Consider the following 26,956-nt stretch of genomic DNA (forward strand, 5'->3'; position numbering starts at 1 on the left):
AGGTTAGGAGAACTAACATAGCACGTAGCACTGCAGTCTAGCCTCAACTATGCTGCCGTCTGACAATACTGCATTGAAAAATGGGCTCATCTCTCACTCACTCACTCACTCACTCACTCACTCACTCACTCACTCACTCACTCACACACTCTCACACACACTCACACTCACACACACTCACACTCACACTCTCACACACACACTCACACTCTCACACACACACACACACACACACACACACACACACACACACACACACACACACACACGACATTGACCATGGGCCTGAGAATTAATGAGCCCTCTTATCAGTGGAGGAGGGACAGGAAGGGAGACCATGTGTGAAGACACACACACACACACACACACACAGACAGCCTGCTGTTTGGTCCTTAGTTAATCTAGATCTCAAGCGCCACCTTGTGTCCGTAAATGTAAAGTACACTGAGTGCTCTTTCCATGACAGACTGACCAGGTGAATCCAGGTCAAAGATGATCCCTTATTGATGTCACTTGTTAAATCCACTTCAGCCAGTGTAGATGAAAGGGAGGAGACTGGTTTGAGACATGGATTGTGTATGTGTGTGCCATTCAGAGTGTGAATGGGCAAGAACGGGGTATGCTAGTAGGTGCCAGGCGCACCGGTTTGTATCAAGAACTGCAACGCTACTGGGATTTTCACGCTCAACAGTTTCCCGTGAGTATGAAGAATGGTCCACCAGCCAACTTGACACAACTGTGGGAAGCACTGGAGTCAACATGGGCCAACATCCTTTAGACACCTTGTAGAGTCCTTTCTCTGACGAATTGAGGCTGTTCTGCAACCCTTGTAGAGTCCTTTCTCTGACGAATTGAGGCTGTTCTGCAACCCTTGCAGAGTCCTTTCTCTGACGAATTGAGGCTGTTCTGCAACCCTTGCAGAGTCCTTTCTCTGACGAATTGAGGCTGTTCTGCAACCCTTGTAGAGTCCTTTCTCTGACGAATTGAGGCTGTTCTGCAACCCTTGTAGAGTCCTTTCTCTGACGAATTGAGGCTGTTCTGCAACCCTTGTAGAGTCCTTTCTCTGACGAATTGAGGCTGTTCTGCAACCCTTGTAGAGTCCTTTCTCTGACGAATTGAGGCTGTTCTGCAACCCTTGTAGAGTCCTTTCTCTGACTAATTGAGGCTGTTCTGCAACCCTTGTAGAGTCCTTTCTCTGACGAATTGAGGCTGTTCTGCAACGCAATATTAGGAAGGTGTTCTTCATGTTTTGTACACTCAGTGTATGTGTAAAGTATATTTTTCGAAATGTAGACCTTCTTGTCTCAAGGTCTGTCAACATCAACTAATTTACTGTAAGTCTGATCTACGTGTGCAGAGTGAATCTACAAGTCACAGAATAATTGTTAGTCCAAATCTCTGTTGTTGGTGTGACTGTTCAGGATGGTCTTATGGAATACACTGGAATGAGAAAGAAAAGGATCAGATTCAGTTTGATGTTGTTTTGTGTGTGTGGCAAGACATGTTTGGCTGTAGTATTCGTCATGGGATCTCTGAAACAACATTTTAAGAAACAATCTACAAAAGACATGTTTGGCTGTAGTATTCGTCCCGGGATCTCTGAAACAACATTTTCAAACAATCTACAACAGAAACACACTTGAACACCAGTTTACAGCAAATACTGTAGATCCCGTGTCAAACTCGTTCCACACAGGGCCGAGTGTCTGCGGGTGTTCGCTCTTCCCTTGTACTTGGTTGATAAATTAAGATCACTAATTAGTAAGGAACTCCCCTCACCTGGTTGTCTAGGTCTTCACTGAAAGGAAAAAACCAAAACCCACAGACACACGGCCCTCCATGGAGTGAGTTTGACAACCCTGCTGTAGATTATTCAACTTATAACATACAGTACAGAAGATTTACACTCTATGAACTGTATAAAAAGCATTTCTTGCAATTATTGGACATTTTAATATACAAAGATTTATTATGACACAATGTCAGGGCAAAAAGTTCCTAAACGCGTACTTGACATCAGGGTCATGTGTTTACCATGGACTCAAACTCATCAACCCTCTGTTTGGTGTTCCCTTTCCGTATCTTCCTGTAGGACACGGTGCTGTACTTTGAAGCATTTTTGCTGCCAGGCTTCTTGTCAGGGTACTGCCGCCCACCACTCTGGCGCCCACCTCCCTCTTCCTCCTCCTCACACTCTTCCTCAGGTTCCTCGTGGTTCTCTCTTGGCTTGGTGAATGTGTTAGGTCCTGCACCTTTTACAGGTTGACCAGTGGACACCCCAGTCCCCAGCTTTGTCTCCTGTGGCGTCCCCTCCATTGAAGATGTCACTTCCTGTTCTAGTTATGCAGAAACTGGTGCTAGTGAACAGAGACAAAACATTTCAATTGTTTATCAATAGTTGTTGTTCTGCCAACAATCCTCCATAATTATAGCTCTCTTGATGAGACACAAAGGCTTTCTGTCCAATAAAAAGGAGGCTTGTTGATACACTGCTGCCCACTTTGGACAATCAATGATTGGCAACATGGCATTGCATGAGAAGAGCAACTCTGTGGAACTTTAATTGTTATTCTAATTAATCACAAACTTCCAGCTAGGCCTGATGCCCTAATTTGTGCACTACAGTTGTTGGTGTGCAATGAGCCTGCAAAAAATGCACTGCTTCGCATACATCTCGACTGCACTCGTACACCACACCACACAGTTCCTAGGGCATGTGATTATATTTTTTCATTCATCTACAATACACACAACTAGACATAAATAAGATAGGTGCATGTGTCCAAGTGCATCAAAATATCTCCTTATTGTGAGTTTATCTGACTGAGTACATCTTCTCCATAATTCAATAATGTCAAGATACAAAATCCAACCACATCAGTTGAAGACCTCCCTGACTAACTGTCCTAATCAACCATATTGAAATACCTTGTAGGAGCATCCCACCTTGCTCTATGTGAAGATCTGTCTCTGGGTCACACTGTGTGCTTGGTCCAGGCTTTGGTTCTAGATGAGAAGTTTGTCTCTGTTGCTCTGGAGGTCTCTGGGGGGACCAGAGCAGCCCTAGCTGTAGGACCAGAGCAGCCCTAGCTGTAACAGCTCTGTCCCAGTCCTAGGGGGCAGCGTCTGTGACTGGGAATCTGTTAGGGGCTCTTCTGCCTCACAGGCTGTCCTGCTGCTAAGACTCTGCTCTCTCTCTCTCTCTCTCTCTCTCTCTCTCTCTCTCTCTCTCTCTCTCTCTCTCTCTCTCTCTCTCTCTCTCTCTCTCTCTCTCTCTCTCTCTCTCTCTCTCTCTCTCTCTCTCTCTCTCTCTCTCTCTCTCTCTCTCTCTCTCTCTCTCTCTCTCTCTCTCTCTCTCTCTCTCTCTCTCTCTCTCTCTCTCTCTCTCTCTCTCTCTCTCTCTCTCTCTCTCTCTCTCTCTCTCTCTCTCTCTCTGTTCACCATTGTCCAGTGATGTGACTAAAACATCCCGCTGTGATTTTTGGCTGTAGTTCCTGCTGTCCCTCTCTCTTGTACCATGGAATCGCTGGCAGCAGCCATGGTGGCCCCGTTACAAGGGTCCTCACTGATTGTCTCTGTGACCACCTCACTAATTCCCACTTTAGAGAACAACAACCTATGTGGTTGTGATGATGATGATGATGTTCCCTGTACCACCTCACCATACTTTACTGTGTTAGCTGCACTCATGTTTTCCTCACTGTCATCAGAGCTATAATCTGTTTCTTCATCATCATCATCTCCCTCAAGCTCGGGCTCTATGGTGGGCTCTGAGGACAAGATATCCCCAATATGATCAATGATCTGCATGACAAGAGAGAACACTTCCAGCTCCATTCCTTCCAGAAAATATTCCACCAGAACGCCATCATTCCTTTCAAAACTGTTCTTCTCAGACAGTTCTATAGGCCACCCCCACCCCTCTCTCTCCGTTTCTGGCTCTCTCTGGCTCTCTCTCTCTCCGTCTCGCTCTCTCTCTCTCTGTCTCTCTCTCTCCCCATCTCTGTCTCTGTCTGTCTCTCTCTCTCTCCGTCTCTCTCTCTGTCTCTCTGTCTCCCCACCTCTCTCTGTCTCTCTCTGTCTGTCTCTCTCTCTCCCCGTCTCTGTCTCTGTCTGTCTCTCTCTGTCTGTTTCTCTGTCTCCCCCCCTCTCTCTGTTGTCTGGTAGATGGGGACTATCTATTGTGAATGAATTATTGGGGCAGACAGGATTGGTGTATGCAGCAGACTGCATTCAGTTCTGGTGCACAATTACATCTTATGATCAACGTTCTAGGACAATCCTGTAGGTAAATAATGTGCACTTTGTCTGCAGGGAGCTGATTGTTTAGTGTTTGTTCCTAATATGTTAATCTGTCAAGAGTAAACACCATCTAACCTACTTTGTAATTGGATTAACATTCTTTACAAGTTTATCTGTCTGCACAATGTAAAGCTACAACGCTTTGCTTATGACTCAGGGTTTTGGGGTTCCCACGGATATGTATGGCAATATAGGAGGCTATTTAAATTGTGTAACATACCAGTTGAGGAGTTTTGTATGGTCTCAAAACAATATTTGTAACTTTTCACGTTCACGTGCATTTACCCTCCTCAACGTTAGAGGGCTCTGTAGATTTCCCTAACAACTTTCAACTCGTAAATTGCCCTTTTTATACACGGAAATGACTACTGTCAACATGCCGACACATGTGGCATGCTTGAAATAAATGAATGTACTCTTTCTGTGATGTTTATGATCATTTAAATAATAACAAATATAGGGAACAACTACCAACATGAAGTTTGCTTACAGGGTAAGTGATACCACTCGGTAGATTGTATCTGCTTGCTAGCTTTTTAGTTAGTTAGCTAGCTAATCTTTCTCATTTCTGCCTCTAGTTTTCCAATTTGTTGGGAGCTGTGTATCGTCATGGGAATCTGAGTTTCTCCAAGGATGGCAACTCTGTGATAAGTCCGGTGGGAAACCGCATCTCCGTCTTTGATCTAAAAAAGTAAGATGGCATCTGATTACAGGATTCCTAGTATCTGATAACTAGCTTGATGTTATAGCTAGCTAGATTCCTTTACAAGACTGTGTTGATTAAAATATATTTTTAACTTATTGCGTTTGGAGAACAGACTGACTGAACACGTCCTCTTTCTAACAGCAACAAGTCAGAGACACTGCCAGTGTCCACTGCCAAGAACATCACCTGTGTCGGCCTCTCCCCCGATGGGAACCTGGCTATACTGGTGGATGAAGATGGAGCAGCGTTGCTGGTCAGCCTGATCACAAGGGCTGTTCTCCATCACTTCCACTTCCACAAACCTGTGGCCAGTATCCGCTTCTCTCCTGATGGCAGGTCAGTCCCTCACGCGTCAAGACACACGCTGCGTTGCTACATCATTACATCACTGTTGGTGTGACTCTCTCCTGGTCCTCAGGAAGTTTGTGGTAACCAAGGAGAATGTAGCGTTGATGTACCACGCTCCCGGGAGGAACCGGGAGTTCAATGCCTTTGTCTTGGACAAGAGCTACTACGGACCCTACGATGAGACCACCTGCATCGACTGGACCGACGACTCCAAGTGAGTCACTGGCCCACCTAGAACATGTTTCATGTCACCTGGCAATGGAAAACCAGCTAACACTGCTTACCCCTATCGCTGGAGGTTAGCATCCCCCAGTACACAGTTTAGTCTGGTGACCCTTCATTATATAATTGTCGTAGAGAGAAACCCCCTGCCTTAACTCTGTTTCCCCCACGCAGGTGCTTTGTGGTGGGCAGCAAAGACATGTCTACCTGGGTGTTTGGAGCCGAGCGCTGGTCCAACCTCATCTACTACTCTCTGGGGGGACACAAGGACATCATGGTGGGCTGCTTCTTCGAGAAGGACAGTTTAGATGTGAGTGTTCTCTCTGGGGTTTCCCCCTCAGCCCTTCTCTGTGTCCAACATGTACTAGGTTTCTCTATGTGCCCTGTGTGTGTTTGCAGATTGGAACCTGCGTGTGGTTGTGCATCATTTACCGTATGTGAGTTAAAGGGATACTTCGGGATGTTGGCAACGAGGCTCTTTGTCTACTTCCCCAGAGTCTGACAAACTGGTGGACACCATGTTTATGTCTCTGTGTCCAGTATGAAGGACGTTAGATGTAGCACAATGACTTGAAGTGTATGGGTATCTGCTAGCATGCCAAAACCCTGAAGTATCCCTTTAAGTATGTGTGTACATGTTTCCATAGTGACCTGATGAACATGTGTGTGTTCCAGTTGTACACAGTGATCCAGGACGGGACGCTGTGTGTGTGTGTGTGTGTGTGTGTGTGTGTGTGTGTGTGTGTGTGTGTGTGTGTGTGTGTGTGTGTGTGTGTACATGTTTCCATAGTGACCTGCTGAACATGTGTGTGTTCCAGTTGTACACAGTGAGCCAGGACGGGACGCTGTGTGTGTGGGAGAGTGACACGGAGCTGGACGGGCTGCTTCTGAGAAAGACCAGGCTACCAGCGGAGAGAGGAGAGGAGGAGAGAGGAGAAGGAGAGGAGGAAGAGCCCAGAGGAGAGGTGATCAGAGGGAAAGGAGAAAGACCCAAGGAGAAGGAGGGAACCAAGAACGTCAGATACAAACAGAGGAGCAAGTATGTCATCTCACAAACCTGTTTTAGTATCTGTGGTACAGCAGCAGACTGCCTCGAAGGTTTGCCTGGCCACGAGTCTAACCAACTCTTACCAAGCGATTTACAAATAAAGATTGATGATACTTACATTTGTTTTGGGCCGACTGAGTGTTACCAATGTGAGGTTGGTTTCTGATTGGACGCTGCCTGTTGTGTTGTCTCCATCAGACACTTCTTCAACAAGGAGGGTGACTTCAACAACCTGACGGCTGCAGCGTTCCACAAGCCCACACACATCCTGGTGACTGGGTTCGCCTCGGGGATCTTCCATCTCCACGAACTGCCCGAGTTCAACCTCATCCACTCCCTAAGGTCAGGGGTCACAGACACACAGACACTAACTCCTTGACTGTTGAACCACTCAATGACCAGTTTCATTCAGGTCCCAAGCCTGCAGTTCTTGCTCGTGGGGTCATTCATCAAGTTGTTAGGACAATTAGGTTTTGTTGTATTATTAGTAGCAATAACAGCCTGTATGTTTTCATGTGTTCTCAGTATCTCAGACCAGAGGATTGCCACAGTGTCAATGAACAGCTCTGGCGACTGGATAGGCTTTGGCTGCTCAGGTATGTTCTCATGGTCTCTCAGTTAACATACCCAAATAGCACATCCAAACTTGCAGTGTTTAACAAAGGAACAAGATATCATCAATTACCCGTGTGACATGTTGCCTTGTGTGTTGTCCAGGTCTGGGCCAGCTGCTGGTGTGGGAGTGGCAGAGTGAATCCTACGTGTTCAAACAGCAGGGACACTTCAACAACATGGCCGCCCTGGCTTACTCCCCTGACGGACAGTACATCGCTACAGGAGGGGATGATGGGAAAGTGAGTTCTTATACATTTTTCTCCATGGCCTGTTAGCTGCAGTGTCTCAGTTGTTCTGTTGTGCCAAATCACGTGTTGGCTGAATGATACAACGTTTTTGGAATAGCAAGGTCATGAAAATGGTGACCCTGGCCGTGACCCCACTCCCTGCGGGAGCTATAGGGGGAGTTGGGATATGCAAGGAACACAATTTCATTACACAACAAATGATTGTATGGTTAGGTAACAACAGCAGGATGTTCCTGTGTTTTCAGACAGGCATGTGAATGCTGATGGTGTTCTGTGTTTCAGGTGAAAGTGTGGAACATGACCAGCGGCTTGTGCTTCGTCACGTTCACAGAACACACCAGCTCTGTCACTAACGTCACCTTCACCTCCAGAGGCTTTGTCATCGTCAGCGCCTCTCTGGATGGAACGGTCCGAGCCTTCGACCTGCACAGGTAAGAGAACACACCTGGTGAAGGCACCTTCACACCACACCTACACACCACACCTTCACGCTACACCTACACACCACACCTTCACACCACACCTACACACCACACCTTCACACCACACCTTCACACCACACCTACACGCCACACCTTCACGCTACACCTACACACCACACCTTCACACCACACCTACACACCACACCTTCACACCACACCTACACACCACACCTACACACCACACCTTCACGCCACACCTTCACGCTACACCTACACACCACACCTACACACCACACCTTCACGCTACACCTACACGCCACACCTTCACACCACACCTACACACCACACCTACACACCACACCTTCACGCCACACCTACACACCACACCTACACACCACACCTTCACGCCACACCTTCACGCTACACCTACACACCACACCTACACACCACACCTACACACCACACCTTCACGCCACACCTTCACGCCACACTTTCACACCACACCTACACGCCACACCTTCACGCTACACCTACACACCACACCTTCACACCACACCTTCACACCTACACACCACACCTTCACGCCACACCTTCACACCACACCTACACACCACACCTACACACCACACCTTCACGCCACACCTTCACACCACACCTACACACCACACCTTCACACCACACCTACACGCCACACCTTCACACCACACCTACACACCACACCTTCACGCCACACCTTCACGCTACACCTACACACCACACCTACACACCACACCTACACACCACACCTTCACGCCACACCTTCACGCCACACCTTCACGCCACACCTTCACACCACACCTACACACCACACCTTCACGCTACACCTACACACCACACCTTCACACCACACCTACACACCACACCTTCACGCCACACCTTCACACCACACCTACACACCACACCTACACACCACACCTTCACGCCACACCTTCACACCACACCTACACACCACACCTTCACGCCACACCTTCACACCACACCTACACGCCACACCTTCACACCACACCTACACACCACACCTTCACGCCACACCTTCACACCACACCTACACACCACACCTTCACGCCACACCTTCACACCACACCTACACACCACACCTTCACGCCACACCTTCACACCACACCTACACACCACACCTACACACCACACCTTCACACCACACCTACACACCACACCTTCACGCCACACCTTCACACCACACCTACACGCCACACCTACACGCCACACCTTCACACCACACCTACACGCCACACCTACACGCCACACCTACACCCTACACGCCACGCCACGCCACACCTATACACCACAAGTACACTACACGCCACGCCACACCTACACACCACACCTACACACCACACCTACACACCACACCACAAACCTGTTTAAGACAGACATGCAAAATACTCACCCTTTCAATTAAAACAACAAACTAGCAATGCAACATTATATAAACCTTCCCAGAAACATGTTTTTCCTTTCAATCACATAGACTAGGAAGGTTTGATAGAGAAACAGGCTCTATGGTTAATGAGTGGTTCATTCTGATGGTTGATTGTCTGGAACTACTGTATCTACACAGGTACCGTAACTTCCGGACGTTCACGTCTCCGCGGCCGACCCAGTTCTCGTCTCTGGCGGTGGACCCGAGCGGGGACCTGGTGAGCGCTGGGGCCCAGGACTCCTTCGAGGTCTTCATCTGGTCCATGCAGACTGGACGCCTGCTAGAGGTCCTGGGGGGCCACGAGGGCCCGGTGAGCTGTCTGTGCTTCAGCCCGGTGCAGTCCATCCTGGCCAGTGCATCATGGGACAAGACGGTCCGCCTCTGGGACATGATGGACAGCTGGCAGACCACAGAGACACTCCGTCTCACCTCAGACGGTAAGCCCCGGTCTCCCCTCAGTCTCCCCTCAGTCCCTTCCACAGCTCTCTGACTGACTGATGTTAATGGAATAGTTTCCTGCTGAATTAGCATTTCTTTGTCATTTTCTTAATCCAGAGTTGTTAGTTGTTTCCAGACAGACACTTAGTCGTAGTGTGGCTGAGTGTAGAGACGATTTGGGATTCAGCGGAAGTAATGGTAGTAGGGGAAACACTGAATGAATGTTTCTGTCTCTGATTGGTTGTGCAGGCCTGGCGGTGTCGTACCGGCCGGATGGCCAGGAGCTAGCCGTGGCCACGCTGGACGGAGAGATCTCCTTCTGGAACCCCCAGTCAGCCAATCAGACAGGCTCGGTCAGCGGACGCCACGACCTGGAGATGGGACGCAAGGAGACCGACAAGATCACCTCCAAACAGTCCGCCAAGGGCAAGTGAGTGGAATAACCTGGATGTTTCTGCCAGTGTTCTGGTTATTGGACCAACAGTTAATTTCCCTAGCAGCGTCTTAGCAATTACCTCAAAAGTTTCCCTTCGGGCATTAAGTGTGGCCACCCGTACTGTGTATTCCAGGTCCTTCACATCGCTGTGCTACTCTGCAGACGGGGAGTCCATTCTGGCTGGAGGCCAGTCCAAGTTTGTCTGCATCTACAACATCAGAGAACAGATCCTCATGAAGAAGTTTGAGATCTCCTGCAACCTGTCCCTGGACGCCATGGAGGTACAGTACTGACCACAGGTTGACTGGTCTATCAGTCCATATGTACTCTGACTGAGCACACCTTCAGAGCATATATACAGTACACTGTGCTAGTAGAATGGCGGCTAGCTGTCTTCTAGTCAGATGTGTTGCGTGAGATTGATCTCGTCTGTTTCCTGTCTCCTTCAGGAGTTCTTGGACCGGAGGAAAATGACAGAGTTTGGGAGTCTGGCGCTGGTGGATGAGGGGGTGGGCGATGGGGACGGGGTAGAGCTCAGTCTGCCCGGGGTTAGGAAAGGAGACATGAGCTCTCGCCATTTCAAGCCTGAAATCAGAGTGAGCTCTATCCGCTTCTCTCCTACTGGTTAGTATCAGGATTACAAGTGTCTTATCTGAGCTGGTTCTGCTGAAGAGCACCTGATCCAATGTCAACGCTTTTCTCTCTTTCCCCTCCACCTCTCTCTTTCCCCTCCACCTCTCTCTCTTTCCCCTCCACCTCTCTCTCTTTCCCCTCCACCTCTCTCTCTCTTTCCCCTCCACCTCTCTCTGTTTCCCCTCCACCTCTCTCTCTGTTTCCCCTCCACCTCTCTCTCTTTCCCCTCCACCTCTCTCTCTTTCCCCTCCACCTCTCTCTCTCTTTCCCCTCCACCTCTCTCTGTTTCCCCTCCACCTCTCTCTGTTTCCCCTCCACCTCTCTCTCTGTTTCCCCTCCACCTCTCTCTCTTTCCCCTCCACCTCTCTCTCTTTCCCCTCCACCTCTCTCTCTGTTTCCCCTCCACCTCTCTCTGTTTCCCCTCCACCTCTCTCTGTTTCCCCTCCACCTCTCTCTCTGTTTCCCCTCCACCTCTCTCTCTTTCCCCTCCACCTCTCTCTGTTTCCCCTCCACCTCTCTCTCTGTTCCCTCCACCTCTCTCTTTCCCCTCCACCTCTCTCTCTTTCCCCTCCACCTCTCTCTCTGTTTCCCCTCCACCTCTCTCTCTTTCCCCTCCACCTCTCTCTCTGTTTCCCCTCCACCTCTCTCTCTCTTTCCCCTCCACCTCTCTCTTCTCTCTTTCCCCTCCACCTCTCTCTTCTCTCAGGTCGTAGCTGGGCTGCTACCTCCACAGAGGGCCTGCTGACCTACTCTCTGGACGGGGCGCTGGTGTTTGACCCCTACGACCTTGACCTGGACGTGACCCCCGCCAGCGTCCGCCGACAGCTGCGCCAGGCCGAGTGGGCGACAGCCATCGTGCTGGCGTTCCGCCTCAACGAGACCGCCCTCACACAAGAAGTCCTGGAGGCCGTGCCACACCACCAGAGTGAGTGCTCATGGGCATTTCTGTTTCCGTTGCTGCGATCTGTACTAGTTTGTAAAAATGAGAGGTTGGGTCTTGGAGGGTGTAAGAGTTAGTTTTTTGTAACCACAGACCAGTAGATTATCATGGTAGTAGTCACACGCCATCAGCATGTCCTCTGTGTGTTTTAGTCGCCGTGGTGTGCGGCTCCCTGCCTGATGTCTATGTAGAGAAACTGTTAGGTTTCATAGCAGCAGCCCTGGAGCGATGTGGTCACCTGCAGTTCTACCTGAGCTGGTCCCAGTCTCTCCTCACGCAGCATGGACAGAAACTCAAAACCCGGTGGGTACTGCTGGCTACAAACACACCATAGAAATACCAGGCTTATCTTCCGTATCAAAAACAGTTCAACATTTACTGAGATTAGAAATGGCATCTTGTAGAGTCATTTAGATAAAGGATTGTGAAGCCGCAGCAGACTGCTAAACACTGTTTTATGTTGATCAGGTCTGGAGCTGTTCTGCCCACCATTCAGTCACTGCAGAAGAGTATTCAAAAGCACTTTGAGGATCTCTCAAAACTGTAAGTCCAAATATATTACACATCTCTTATTTCAACTCTTTCTCTCAGTCTCGGTACAGACTGTTACAGATCTGTGTGTGTGTCCTGTAACAGTGTGGAATGTGGTCGTGTTCATTTGTCTCTGTGTCCTGTGCAGCTGTGACTGGAACATGTACACCATCCGCTACGCAGTCGCCCTGTCCAAGCAGAGGGGTGTGAAGAGGACAGCGGGGGACGCTCTCTGTGACGAGGACTCTGAGGTGATGAGCGAGGCCTCTCTGGAGGAGACAGACATGCTCATGTAGGACGCAGCCACAACCTCTCGAGTACTTCACTTCACCCACTCTGACCTGAATATAGGGCCAGGAAAACCATTGAGTGGTATGAAGCAGACCCAGTGCAGTTCTTCTACATCTAACCACTGATAAAGGAAAGGAGACAAGGAGAGGAAGCTTCAAGGTTCTGTTCCAATATCCACACTAGCATACCACTGCTACATTCCAATGAAGCAATGTATTGAGCAAGCATTTTAAGTACTGTAGTATGAATATTGGAATGTAGCCCAGGAGACACTGACCTCATCACACAGGGCCTCTCCCAGTGCCTTCTGGGAAATCAAGATGGCCAAAGGATTAACCTGTGCTAGTGAAAATCTGTTTATTTACAACAAAGTTGATGCAAATGTGTTTTTTGTTAAGTTACCTGGAACACCACCAGCTCCTGTGATTGAAATAGTGATGGGGGAAATGTATACAGTTAAGGACCGCGATCTTATTTTGGATACCAAGTAGAAATTCGATATGTCATCTTATAGCTTGTCACTCAACATAGTAATTCTGAGTTGCTAGTGATACTAAAATAAACAATTTTATTTCAAAATGAATGTCATTTTCCTATCCCTGATATGCAGGTCTGTACAGACGTGACATTTGGACAACTGATTGTTTCTCATAATATCCACAATACAGGGGTCAGCTAGATGCAAAATCATACCTGATGACAATAGTAACCAAAGAAATCAATTGACCCTTGAGTGGCTTTTAGAACAATACTGTCTCCATTTTACTTCATTAAAAGGGTAAGAATTTCAAGTACTTGCACATATATTTAAAGGAAGACTCGAATCAGTAGTCAGAAGCAAGAATTGTGCTGCCTTGCTGGATTCAATCCGTGTCAAAATGTAAAGGTAATTAGCGATTGAGTCAACGGATACCGTGAATGCAGTCTCTGAACATTGCCTTTAAATTTCAATCCAGCAGATCTTCCAAGATATGGATTGAATTCTGCCTTTAAAGTCTGGTGTCCTCCAAACCGAAACAGTTCATATCAATTTTACTGTGTTTGCATGTTTAAAATGCTTACTCTGGACAATGCATTCAAAGGCATCCATTGGCCAAATTTACAGTAGTATTCAGTTGCCATAGAAAGTCACTACTTTTTGGTACGTTAAATCATAGATAAACAATGGGTCCCTTACTCAGGCTGCGTCCCAAATGGGTCCTGGTCAAAGGTTATACTCTACATAGAGAACAGTGTACCATTTGGGACAAACTCTCACAAGTTAAGTTTCCCCAGAGCCCAGATCTAGGATCAGCTTACCTTACCCCAATCCTCCATAGGGGAGAACACTAACCCCCCCCCCAGATCAGCGCATAGGGGCAACTACATCCTTAAACAGTCTGTTTATATACGTGGCAACTTATAAAAGTAACCAAAAAAACGTTCTTTACACAAAGACTAGTACTTTACAATAACCCTGCATTACCATTTCTTGGGGCCACGAGATTCAAGTTCTGCTCTCCAACCCAAACGGTCTCAGCAGGCAGTGGGTTCAACCAAAGAGGGTTATAAAAGGTTTCTCTCAGACCATTTACATACCAGACAAACCCAGAACGAAATCTAAAAAGTGCTCCAGAAACCCACATTGCAGTTAATTGTGAGGTCCTTTCCAAGATAACGTCGGGAGAACTCGTTCTGGCACAACAGTGAAGTGAGGGATGTGTGACAGTGACAGCAGGGCAACATCACAATTGACAGATTGTGTTTTTGGATTAGATAAGAATTGTGTTCCGTGAATAGCTCTACATTAGTGAATATCGTTGACAAAAACAAGGAACCATGGATAGATATTGCATACACAACCCATATTCACCTCACCACCCCACAGTCACTCAGTCACACAAGAAGAGCAGTGTCCATTAGGATCCAGAGCAACATCATTCCTAAACACCAGATTTATTCATACTGGGTCCATTCCACACTACAGTTCCCATCAGCCACTGGGCTCCAGGCCAACAGTTGGTTTCCAGGTAACGGTTGGATTGGAGCGTTGACATGGAATGTTTGTGTTTTGGCCATTCAACCAAAGGAACGGGGAGGGAGTGGTCCAGTAAAACTGAAGAATAGCAGGATGTGTCCTTTCTTGGCCCCGCACCTTCTTCTGATCCGCCGCAATGCATCACGGGCCACAGTCTACTTGTGGCCTGGGTAAAAACAAAACAGAGAGAAAGAGTTTAATACCACCAGGCCACATAAGAGGGGATGTTTTGCTATAAATGCCAGGGATTGAAACTACAGGAAAATGTCATGCAATTGATGCAAGAATGCAAGCTGGTAGTATCGCTAAGTCTTGGAAGGAAGAGGTAGCAGGTGCTATGGTGTTACTGCAGGAGAAACGATCAGGTAAAGCATGTGATTGTTGCAGTAGCAGCAGGTTGGGAGAGCTAGGATACAGATTAACCACACAAAAACACACCACTTTATCCCTCAGATCAACTAAAAGCTAGTCTGATAGAGTACACACACATCAATGTTCAGTCAGATTCTTCATCCTTGCTCATAGAAAGTACATGTACGTCACACACACACACTTCCTCTCTCATGCACTGTTAGCACATCCACACTAAAGCGGACACTGACCTGCGATGTATTTTGCTCCAATTAACATTAACATGCTACCCAGAATGTAAAAGCCCAGTGGGACACTACTGAAGATACTAGTTTCACCTGGACGATGTCCAAACCCAGGTCCAAGTCAAGCAAGACAGAGGGGAGAGAGAGACAAACAGCAGGACAGAATTACCACCTCTGGGTACAGCTTAACTAGCCTGTTCCAAGATCCCTTTATTTCTACTGTCTTGCCAACACCTACGGTCATTGGCGTGACGATGACCATAAGAGTTGGCAAGACAGCACAAACAGGCCTGGGACCAGGCCACAGCTCAACAACAATATTGCCACTCTAGATTACAATGTTTTGGACTTTTTCTCCAGTTTAGAAGTTTACTGTGTTTTTAGGAATTGGAACAGCCACCCAGTCTATCACTGTATTCATTAGGGGCGCCACTGTTCAGTCTTACTGTTCCTTGATGTTGTTATACACATTGCTATTATGGAGCAGCCTACATTAAACCAGTCAGGTGAAGTGGAGAACAGTCCCTACCATTTCCATTAGAGATGGGTTCAGTGGTTTCCCAGTTCATGGCTCTCTGTACGGCCTTCTTCCAGCGAGCATATCTAAACTCACTCTCTACAGAGCAGAGAGAGGAGAGAACGAGAGAGGGGGGAGAGAGAGAACGAGAGAGAACGAGAGAAAGACAGAAATAAATACATAATCCCATTTATTCACATGGGCACAACAGCAAACATTGTGCAGTTGTTTGCTGGGTTCATGTATATTGTCCTTACCATAGGCTCCCTGACCTCCAGGGTTCATAGAGAGACAGAGAGACAGACAAATACTTGACCCATGTCTGTGTTAAAACAAAAAGGAACTGCTAGCAATGAAATAAGGTAACAGTGGTGTGCCTCACCTCCAGAATTGATAGAGACAAATACTTTTGACCTACAGTCAACACCTTGGACACACCTACTCATTCCAGGGGTTTTGATTTTTACTATTTCCTAAATTGTAGAATAATAGTGAAGACATCAAAACTATGAAATAACACATACGGAATCATGTAGTAACCAAAAAAAGTGTTCGATCAAAATATATTTTATATTTTGAGATTCTTCAAATTAGCCACCCTTTGCCTTGATGACAGCTTTGCACACTCTTGGCATTCTCTCAACCAGCTTCACGAGGTAGTCACCTGGAATGCATTAACAGGTGTGCCTTGTTAAAAGTACATTTGTGGAATTTCTTTCCTTCTTAATGCGTTTGAGCCAATCAGTTGCGTTGTGACAAGGTAGGGGTGGTATACAGAAGATAGCCCTATTTGGTAAAATATCAAATCCATATTATGGCAAGAACAGTTCAAATATGAGTAACAACAGTCCATCACAGGGCTCCCGAGTGGCACAGTGGTCTAAGTCACTGCATCTCAGTGCTAGAGGCGTCACTGGCCGTGATTGGGAGTCCCATAGGGCAGCACACAATTGGCCCAGCATCGTCCGGGTTTGGCCGGGCTAGGCAGTCATTGTAAATAAGAATTTGTTCTTAACTGACTTGCCTAGTTAAATAAAAAAAAAGGTTAAATATTATTATTATTATTTGATCTTTATTTTATGGCATGAAGGTCAGTCAATCCGGAACATTTCAAGAACTTAAGTGCAGTCACAAAAACCATCAAGCGCTATGATGAAACTGGCTCTCATGAGGACCGCCACAGGACAGGAAGACCCAGAGTTACCTCTGCTGCAGAGGATAAGTTCAGTTGAGTTACCAGTCTCAGATTGCAGCCCAAATAAATGCTTCACAGAATTAAAGTAACAGACATGTCAACATCAACTGTTCAGAGGAGACTGTGTGAATCAAGCCTTCATGATCAAATTGCTGCAAAGACACCACTACTAAAAGGACACCAATAAGAAGAAGAGACTTGCTTGGGCCAAGAAACACGAACAATGGATATTAGACCAGTGGAAATCTGTCCTTTGGTCTGATGAGTCCAAATGTGAGATTTGTGGTTCCAACTGCAGTGTCTTTGTGAGATGCAAAGTAGGTGAACGGATGATTTCCACATGTGTGGTTCCCACCATGAAGGAGGTGGTGTGATGGTGCTTTGCTGGTGACACTGCGATTTATTTAGAATTCAAGGCACGCTTAACCAGCATGGCTACCACAGCATTCTGCAGTGATACGCCATCCCATCTGGTTTACGCTTAGTGGGACTATCATTTGTTTTTCAACAGGACAATGATCCAACACGTCAACAGACTGTGTAAGGGCTATTTGACCAAGAAGGAGAGTGATGGAGTGCTGCATCAGATGACTTGGCCTCCACAATCACCCGACCTCAATCCAATTGAGATGGTTTGGGATGAGTTGGACCGCAGAGTGAAGGAAAAGCAGCTAACAAGTGCTCAGCATATGTGGGAACTCCTTCAAGTTGGAAAAGCATTCCAGGTGAAGTTGGTTGAGAGAATGCCAAGAGTGTGCAAAGCTGTCATCCAAGCAAAGGGTGGCTACTTTGAAGAATATAAAATATATTTTGATTTATTTAACACTTTTTTGGTTACTACATGATTCCATGTGTTATTTCATAGTTTTGATGTCTTCACTATTATTTTAAAATGTAGAAAATAGTCAAAATAAATAAAAACCCTTAGAATGAGTAGGTTTGTCCAAACTTGATTGTTACTGTATGTCTGTGTTCAAACAAATAGGAACTGCTAGTATTGAAATAAGGTAACAGTGCTTTACATGTCCCTTACCTTCAGGGTTGATTTGTGGCTCAAACTTCTCAGAGGTGACCTCACTGAGGTCCTCAGGACGCAGGCTCCAGACACTGACCCCCTCTGCTGCCCCTGCAGCCATGGCCGCCCCCAGGGCAGTGGTCTCAGGCATGGAGGGCTTCACTACAAACACATTCTTCCTCATCATTGTGGATATTAACATAAACATTGTTTGTGTGAAAGAGAGAGTGAAAGACTTAGAGACAAAGAAACAGAGAGTGTCTCTTACCAACAGGGATGCAGAGTATATCAGCTTGCAGCTGCATCAGTAGTCTGTTGGAGGTCATGCCCCCGTCCACCTGGAGCTGGGTCAGAGGGATGCCACTGTCCTGGTTCATCGCATCCAGGATCTCTCGAGTCTGGAAACAGACAGCTTCCAACGCAGCGAAGGCCAGGTGACTCTTGTTAGTGAACTGAGTCAGACCACAGATTATCCTGTGTACGAGATAAGTTTTTTTACACTTGTTGATATAACATTCCTTCTTTACCAAATGTAAGGAAAAGAGAATGAGCTCATTTAAAGACTATGCTGAATCCAAGTTGTTCTAGTACTCACCCTCGTGCACTGGGCTCCCAGTAGGGGGCGTACAGACCAGAGAACGCCGGGACAAAGTAACAACCGTACGACGTGCCCACTGAAGCTGCCAGTTTCTCTGAGGATGAAGGAAACGAGGAGGAGAGGCATGGAGACGAGAGGCATGGAGACGAGAGGCATGGAGACGAGAGGCATGGAGACGAGAGGCATGGAGACGAGAGAGAGTTATGTCATGAGGTGTTCTGGAACACACCCCTCTACTAGTGTTGTGAAGGACAGGACTTCGCCTTACCCAGCTCTGTGGAAGTCTGAATGATCCCCAGGTTGTCCTTCAGCCAGCGAACCACAGCCCCCGCTATGGCCACTGAGCCCTGGCAACGACCAATCATAGACCAGTAGGGGAATTAAGGACCAATCAGAAAATAGAACTGACAACAGACCAATCAGGTCAGAGATGAGTGCATAATAGTGCTGTACAAGTTTAATCTATGATCCATGCCTACCTCTAGTGCGTAGCAGGCAGGTTTGTCTCGACCTAGTTTGTACGCCACCGTGGTTAGTAGGCCATGCTCCGACATGACAGGCTGCAAGAGATAACAGTTAAACAGATATATTAAAACAACTTTCAAGAGACAGGCTGTCTAGGCTGAGTGATGTCACAGATGAATGTTCCACATCTTAATTTTTCATTTTTAAAGATCATTTGGAAGAAAATCACCTTGGCCCCAGTGTTCCTGAGTAGAAAGCAGCCCGTTCCATATCTGAAAGATAGTCATACCTGGTCAGATGTTTGTCACAGAAAAATATCTCAAAACTATCTTACAGTACATCCCAAAAATATGGTTCTCTCACCAGCTATGAAAAACCTATGGAGAGAAGACTTACGTGTTTTTGGCCTGCCCTTCCTGAAAGCACATCTGTCCAACAAGAGCAGCCGATTGGTCCCCAAGACACTGTAAACAAAGACCCTTCAGATTGGTGGGAACAGGTGCCAATCACTCCTCATAAAATCAGGAAATGTAATAAGAGACCTTGAATAGAGTAAGACAGGATGTTTCAAAACCTACCCCTGAGATGGGTATGCCACTAAGACAGCCCGATTTCTGTCAACGAAACAAAACGTGTTAGAAAAATTAACAGCTTCACAGTTTAGAATTCTGGCCAACTCTGTAACCACAAGACCCAGCAAAGCAAGACTCTTCCCTGTATAAAACGCCATGCCAGCTTGATGTTTCAAGCTGCCGTAGAAGTGTTACTTGTGTACAGACAGACTACAAGTGTTTTACTATACAGTATGGTGCTATAGCCAACAGAAGTTCTCGATACAGCCAATCAAAGAGCATGAAGGAGACAGACGAATGTGTTTGTCTTGGAGGCAAATGGTTTAAGGCACACAAGTCAAATATCTTCACTCCCATTGAACTCACTATAACCCTCAATCACCAAAAGGGGCTAGGGATCAAAATGGAACTGAGACGACCGAAATGGAACTGAGTGGAAGAGTGAAGAGATTTACGGAACAGCTTGTAGAAACACGTCAACAGGATGAGGAGCAGCCAGACAGGAAGTAGACAGCAGCCCACTGAACACCTGGGCAAGGTTTGGGGCATCGCAGTAAGGTGTAGGGCGGCATCATCCACAGTAGCGGAGCGGCATGCCACGACAGGAGCAGGAAGCACACACCCATCCAGTACATTTCCAATCTTATCCAGGACGGTTTGGTGAATGTCTGTTTCAGTCGGACCTGACTACTCAAGATGTGTTTTACAAATACACTACAAAAGCATGTGGACACCTGCTCATCGAACATCTCATTCCAAAACCATGGGTATTGACATGGAGTTGGTCCCCCCCCCTTGCTGCTATAACAGCCTCCACTCTTCCGGGAAGGCGCCGGGGACTTGCTTCCATTCAGCAACAACAGCATTAGTGAGGTCGGACACAGATGTTGGGCGATTAGGCCTGGCTCGCAGTCGGCGTTCCAAATCATCCCAAAGGTGTCCGATGGGGTTAAAGTCAGGGCTGTGTGCAGGCCAGTCATGTTCTCCAACATCGATCTCAAACCATTTCTGTATGGACCTCACTTTGTGCACGGGGGCATTGTCATGCTGAAACAGGAAAGGGCCTTCCCCAAACTGTTGCCACGAAGTTGGAAGTACAGAATCGTCTAGAATGTCATTGTATGCTGTAGTGTTAAGATTTCCCTTCACTGGAACTAGGGGGCCTAGCCCGAACCATGGAAAAGATCCCCAGACCATTATTCCTCCTCCACCAAACTTTACAGTTGGCACTATGCATTGGGGTAGGTAGCGTTCTCCTGGCATCCACCAAACCCAGACTCATCCGTCGGACTGCCAGATGGTGAAGCGTGACTCACGCGTTTCCACTGCTCCAGAGTCCAATGGCAGCGAGCTTTACACCACTCCAGCAGACGCTTGGCATTGCGCATGGTGATCTTAAGCTTGTGCGGCTGCTCGGTCATGGAAACCCATTTCATGAAGCTCCCAACAAACAGTTCTTGTGTTGACGTTGCTTCCAGAGGCAGTTTGGAACTCGGTAGTGACTGTTGCAACCGAGGACAGAAATGTTTTACGTGCTACAGCACTCGGCGGTCCCGTTCTGTGAGCTTCTGTGGTTTACCACTTCGCGGCTGAGCCATTATTGCTCCTAGACGGTTCCTCTTCACAATAACAGCACTTACAGTTGACCAGGGCAGCTCTAGCAGGGCAGAAATTTGACGAACTGACTTGTTGGAAAGGTGGCATCCTATGACAGTGCCATGTTGAAAGTCACTGAGCTCTTCAGTAAGGCACTTCTACTGCCAGTGTTTGTCTATGGAGATTGCATGGCTGTGTGCTCGATTTTATACACCTGTCAGCAGCGGGTGTGGCTGAAATAGCCGATTCCACCAATTTGAAGGGGTGTCCACATACTCGTGTGTGTGATATATATATATATATATATATATATATATATATATATATAGTGTGTACCATGAAAATCTGTTTCACCCAAACTTGTATATCCTATACAATAAAGGGGGGGATCAATATAAGTACATTTTAGGGTGAGGCGTAACTCCCTAAAAATAAATATATTTGTCTCAAAGCCTTCAAAAGTCTTGCTCAACACATCTAACCATTGTCTTCTCAGTGGCTTGGAAATGCACCTTTGGATGGTTCAATCACTTCGACACAGAAGCAAGGTGACTGGGGATCACGTTCTGACATAACAATAACAGTGATGAGGACATTGATGAAGACCTCAATACTCACCAGGCTAGAACATATCTTCTATAGACAACAGGGACACACACAAAAGAATGCTTGTGACAACACCTCAAGCAAGTACAGACTATGAAAAACAGACTAAATGCCCTATGAAATGTGATTCATAAATGCTTATGATTAGATCGAAGCACAGCTAAGCACAGGTTCAGTTACATAATAATCATAAGCATGTTGAATAGACAGAGCAACGCTTCATAATTCACCTTCTCCCAACCCACAGACATTCACACAAAGACAATGGGGACTTACCATTAAGCCGTAGATTTCTGAGGAACTCCTCACTTTTGGGAGAATCTCCATTGGAATATCAAAATACCTGAAAGAACGTGTCAAAAACAGGAACAAGTGTAAATACACAGAAGATATGGTTTGTCTCAGTGAATGGACATGTATGAGGGAGTACACTATGTATTGGACGTTCACCTACTTGCAGAGCTCTGGGTCCCAGTCCAGGGTGTGGATGTTAAACAGCATGGTCCTGCTGGCGTTGGTCACGTCTGTGCAGTGGACTCCCCCACTCTTCCCCCCTGTCAGACACTGTGGGGGGGGCAAACACAGACACCTGTCAGACACTGTGGGGGGGGCAAACACAGACACCTGTCAGACACTGTGGGGGGAGAGAGACAAACAGACAATATTGGACACATGTACAGTGGGGGGAAAAAAGTATTTGATCCCCTGCTGATTTTGTACATTTGCCCACTTAAAGAAATGATCAGTCTATTATTTTAATGGTAGGTTTATTTGAACAGTGAGAGACAGAATAACAACAAAAAAATCCAGAAAAACGCATGTCAAAAATGTTATAAAATTATTTGCATTTTAATGAGGGAAATAAGTATTTGACCCCTCTGCAAAACATGACTTAGTACTTGGTGGCAAAACCCTTGTTGGCAATCACAGAGGTCAGACGTTTCTTGTAGTTGGCCACCAGGTTTGCACACATCTCAGGAGGGATTTTGTCCCACTCCTCTTTGCAGATCTTCTCCAAGTCATTAAGGTTTCGAGGCTGACGTTTGGCAACTCGATCCTTCAGCTCCCTCCACAGATTTTCTATGGGATTAAGGTCTGGAGACTGGCTAGGCCACTCCAGGACCTTAATGTGCTTCTTCTTGAGCCACTCCTTTGTTGCCTTGGCCGTGTGTTTTGGGACATTGTCATGCTGGAATACCCATCCACGACCCATTTTCAATGCCCTTGCTGAGGGAAGGAGGTTCTCACCCAAGATTTGACAGTACATGGCCCCGTCAAATGATGCGGTGAAGTTGTCCTGTCCCCTTAGCAGAAAAACACCCCCAAAGCATAATGTTTCCACCTCCATGTTTGACAGTGGAGATGGTGTTCTTGGGGTCATAGGCAGCATTCCTCCTCCTCCAAACATGGCGAGTTGAGTTGATGCCAAAGAGCTCCATTTTGGTCTCATCTGACCACAACACTTTCACCAAGTTGTCCTCTGAATCATTCAGATGTTTATTGGCAAACTTCAGACGGGCATGTATATGTATTCTTGAGCAGGGGGACCTTGCGGGCGCTGCAGGATTTCAGTCCTTCACGGCGTAGTGTGTTACCAATTGTTTTCTTGGTGACTATGGTCCCAGCTGCCTTGAGATCATTGACAAGATCCTCCCGTGTAGTTCTGGGCTGATTCCTCACCGTTCTCATGATCATTGCAACTCCACGAGGTGAGATCTTGCATGGAGCTCCAGGCCGAGGGATATTGACAGTTCTTTTGTGTTTCTTCCATTTGCGAATAATCGCACCAAATGTTGTCACCTTCTCACCAAGCTGCTTGGCGATGGTCTTGTAGCCCATTCCAGCCTTGCGTAGGTCTACAATCTTGTCCCTGACATCCTTGGAGAGCTCTTTGGTCTTGGCCATGGTGGAGAGTTTAGAATCTGATTGATTGATTGCTTCTGTGGACAGGAGTCTTTTATACAGGTATCAAGCTGCGGTTAGGAGCACTCCCTTTAAGAGTGTGCTCCTAATCTCAGCTCGTTACCTGTATAAAAGACACCTGGGAGCCAGAAATCTTTCTGATTGAGAGGGGGTCAAATACTTATTTCCCTCATTAAAATGCAAATCAATTTATAACATTTTTGACATGCGTTTTTCTCGATATTTTTGTTGTTATTCTGCCTCTCACTGTTCAAATAAACCTAACATTAAAATTATAGACTGATCATTTCTTTGTCAGTGGGCAAACATACAAAATCAGCAGGGGATCAAATACTTTTCCCACTGTAGTATCCCACTGTAAGATCTAGTCAGAAACACAACAGAGGACAACTTGGAGTATACAGATGGCCATGGTGGGCCTTTCCTATCCTTACCACTCACACACAGACATGATAAACCCCATCTAAAGAGGTGTGTTCATCCTACCCAGATGAGCCAGGAGTCGACGGTACCGAACATGGCTCTGTGTGTCAGGACTGCCTCAGCGACCTCGTCCACATTATCCATCAGCCAGCGAAGCTTCACAGCACTGAAGTACGTACTGATTGGGAGACCCGTCTTGTGCTGAGCAGAGAGGGGGGACAATTATGACAGACCTCAGAGAGGTGGAACTGAGTTCTTCTTTTGTTTTACTTCAGATAGTTGGATTGTTTCTTGGACACATTTGCCTGTGATGTCTGGGTAAGCTAGGCCTGATAAAAACATGGTGATCTACAGTCTGTGTTCCCCGGCGTCTCACCTTCAAATGGTTCTTGTTTCTCCCAGGTGTCTTGTTGATCAGACGCTCCACGGTCGACTGGGTCCGCAGGTCCAGCCACACTGCACACAACCAACACAACCTGGGTCTTTAAAATCCTTCCAGGCCTTAGATGATGGCTTTAGGTCATGAGGAAAGAGATGTGAACACAGGTACACATCCATATCTCACCGATAGCATTGTAGAGGGGCTCGCCAGTCTCTTTGTCCCAAACCAACGTCGTCTCTCTCTGATTGGTCACTCCAATGGCTAGAAAGGTTCACGTTTGGTGAGTGAAAGTGAGTCTGTAGTATGAGGAAGCGTTTGTGTGGGTGTGTTCAGTATGTGGTGTGTGTTTTACCTTTGATGTTGGAGATGTCAACGTTGAGCTGAGTGAGTTTCTCACAGGTTCTCTCCATACACTCGTACACAGACTGCAGGATCTCTTTGGGATCCTCCTCCACCCACCTAAACAGAGGGTTAAAGGTCAGAGGTTAATAGACCTGAGGTTACAGGTCATCCCATTTGAAAGGAACTAATAGGGGGTTTGTAGAGGCAACACGGCTGCATGTACTGACCCTTCCTTGGGGAAACTCTGGTTGATCTCAACCTGGTGGTGACTGAGGAGCTCAGCTGTTTTAGCATTGAACACCTGGGGATGAGAAGAGAGAACAGGAGTGAACATCTGGACCAAAGTATCTCTGCTACCTAAACCTCAGAGCGGAACTGAAAAACAACTCATGACAACACAGATGAGAACAGGAGAGACGGACGACAACAGGAGACGGACGACAACAGGAGAGAGAGCACACAGAGTTATGATGTATCAGTTGTGGGAGAGGAGAGAAGAGGGGACAGCGTTAAGGGAGAAGGGACAGACAGCTCCATGCCCCATCACAGTAGTATCCTCAACAGCAGACACCTCTCCAGGAAATGTGACAACAATAACACGGACAGCTCTTTAGCAAATCAAAGTGTCCTTGTTAGTCATTAGATTTCACACACACCCACTCCTCCTTTCCCTTCAGAGGGCTAGTGAAACATTTTGAGATTTTAGGGGTGACCTGTCAACCTGTCCATTCTGGACCAAACCGGCTTCCGTAGGACACAACAGCTGGTTTCAATGCGGGGTAAGAATATGCCATCGGGGAGTAGCAGCAGGGGGGAGGACTGGGACAGAGTGAGGGAGAGAGTCCCTCCAAGCCTACTGTTACACAAACCTCAGGCACTGGAGGATGTGCTGGTCTGCACAATGAATGAATTACAGACTCAGCATTTCTGTAGCGGCTACACATTAGAACAGGATAGTCCGATCAACAAAGGGCTGGGGTGTGTGTGTGTTTTCAGGCTTTCGCTCCAGCCATCAGGTTCATGTGCTTAGTGTTTAATGAAGTATTTCTGCTGGAGAAAGAGCCTGCAGCCACACCAGCCATTTGGAGATGTAGGCCTAATGGCTGCAACAACCGAGATTGGACACCACCCTTATAGAATTTACAAGCCGAAATGACATCCAAGAGGAAGACAGTAATTTAGTCAATTAGCTAGGAAAATTGAGTGAACTGTCCCTTAGTTAGTTCCACTACAGGCCTGCGTGTTCGTGCATGAATGAACGATTACTAAACAACAAATCTGCAGAAAGCACAAACATTCCGTCGATAGGACTAGAATATAATGTGTACGACTATATAGGCTACATTAAAAAAGGAGATCGGAGAGTTATAACGGAATCAACCGGGTGTCTAACTAGGTTATTTAAAGGACATTCACCGTTAGGCGAGAAGAACCATTCAATGCGACTGCGGGGTTTGTAACTCACCAGGAAACGCGTCGAGCTCGTTCCCTGGTCGATGGCAGCAACGAGAGGCCCCAGCATTACCCTGCTCGAAGACGCAGCCATTCTACTGTTCATGTGCCCTGTGTCCTTGCAGTGGACTGTGGCTGGTTTTCTTTTACCGCTGCCTGTAGCTAGCTGCTGACACTTCGACCGCTTAAGCTCACAGAGACACGTGTGTGAGACTGCTTCTGATGACGCAGCAGCACCAATCATCGCTATCTGGGATCCGTGGGACGTCCCTACCCTTTTACCTAACCATAACGCTTACCTACAGCAACCATTTTAAATATCAACGTCAATGGACGTCCCAAGGATTCCAGATAGCACAGACCAAACCAGTGGGCAGGGATAGGGCGCGCATAGCCAATGGCGTGAGGGATGGCGTTTCTTTTTAACAGCTCGTCAGAAGCGTCTTCAAATAGACCAATCAAATTTGGAGGCACGTCCAAACTAATTTGGGTAGACATATCAGAGTGGAATTTATGGCCTATTTAGTGACTGCCTCCAAAATAAATTGAATACATGAATGACTATATAAGACTTCTGGAAAATGAATTATTTATTTG

The 26,956-nt window shown here is 46.9% G+C and overlaps 2 protein-coding genes across 8 annotated transcripts; one reads left to right on the forward strand and one right to left on the reverse strand.

Moving 5' to 3' along the window:
• The first annotated feature begins 4,681 nt into the window (after window positions 1-4,681).
• Window positions 4,682-13,239, forward strand: pwp2 (Periodic tryptophan protein 2 homolog). Its single transcript, NM_001173585.1, has 18 exons — window positions 4,682-4,795; window positions 4,881-4,993; window positions 5,150-5,344; window positions 5,427-5,570; window positions 5,753-5,888; window positions 6,397-6,617; window positions 6,825-6,968; window positions 7,152-7,222; window positions 7,344-7,480; window positions 7,772-7,920; window positions 9,530-9,828; window positions 10,079-10,259; window positions 10,399-10,546; window positions 10,715-10,889; window positions 11,605-11,823; window positions 11,991-12,141; window positions 12,307-12,381; window positions 12,518-13,239. The coding sequence occupies exons 1-18, from the start codon at window positions 4,778-4,780 to the stop codon at window positions 12,663-12,665; spliced, it is 2,724 nt and encodes a 907-aa protein (NP_001167056.1). The 5' UTR covers window positions 4,682-4,777; the 3' UTR covers window positions 12,666-13,239.
• LOC106575784 (glycerol kinase) lies at window positions 13,209-26,684 on the reverse strand. Of its 7 annotated transcripts, XM_045699256.1 has the most exons (21): window positions 26,373-26,683; window positions 25,135-25,208; window positions 24,918-25,024; window positions 24,749-24,826; window positions 24,560-24,639; window positions 24,247-24,384; window positions 22,292-22,401; window positions 22,114-22,180; window positions 21,850-21,867; window positions 19,642-19,677; window positions 19,460-19,527; window positions 19,293-19,335; window positions 19,078-19,158; window positions 18,867-18,945; window positions 18,596-18,692; window positions 18,269-18,474; window positions 18,019-18,162; window positions 16,048-16,062; window positions 15,803-15,889; window positions 15,280-15,366; window positions 13,209-14,843 (listed from the first exon to the last, which is right to left on the reverse strand). In XM_045699256.1, the coding sequence occupies exons 1-21, from the start codon at window positions 26,601-26,603 to the stop codon at window positions 14,833-14,835; spliced, it is 1,857 nt and encodes a 618-aa protein (XP_045555212.1). In that variant the 5' UTR covers window positions 26,604-26,683; the 3' UTR covers window positions 13,209-14,832. The 7 variants fall into 7 exon arrangements, with proteins under 7 accessions (XP_045555212.1, XP_045555214.1, XP_045555216.1 ...); XM_045699258.1 differs by lacking the exon at window positions 21,850-21,867 and having other exon boundaries at window positions 26,373-26,684; XM_045699260.1 differs by lacking the exon at window positions 15,280-15,366.
• Window positions 26,685-26,956: the final 272 nt, after the last annotated feature.

Source organism: Salmo salar, chromosome ssa17 (genome assembly GCF_905237065.1).
Source record: "Salmo salar chromosome ssa17, Ssal_v3.1, whole genome shotgun sequence".
Lineage (NCBI taxonomy): Eukaryota > Metazoa > Chordata > Actinopteri > Salmoniformes > Salmonidae > Salmo > Salmo salar.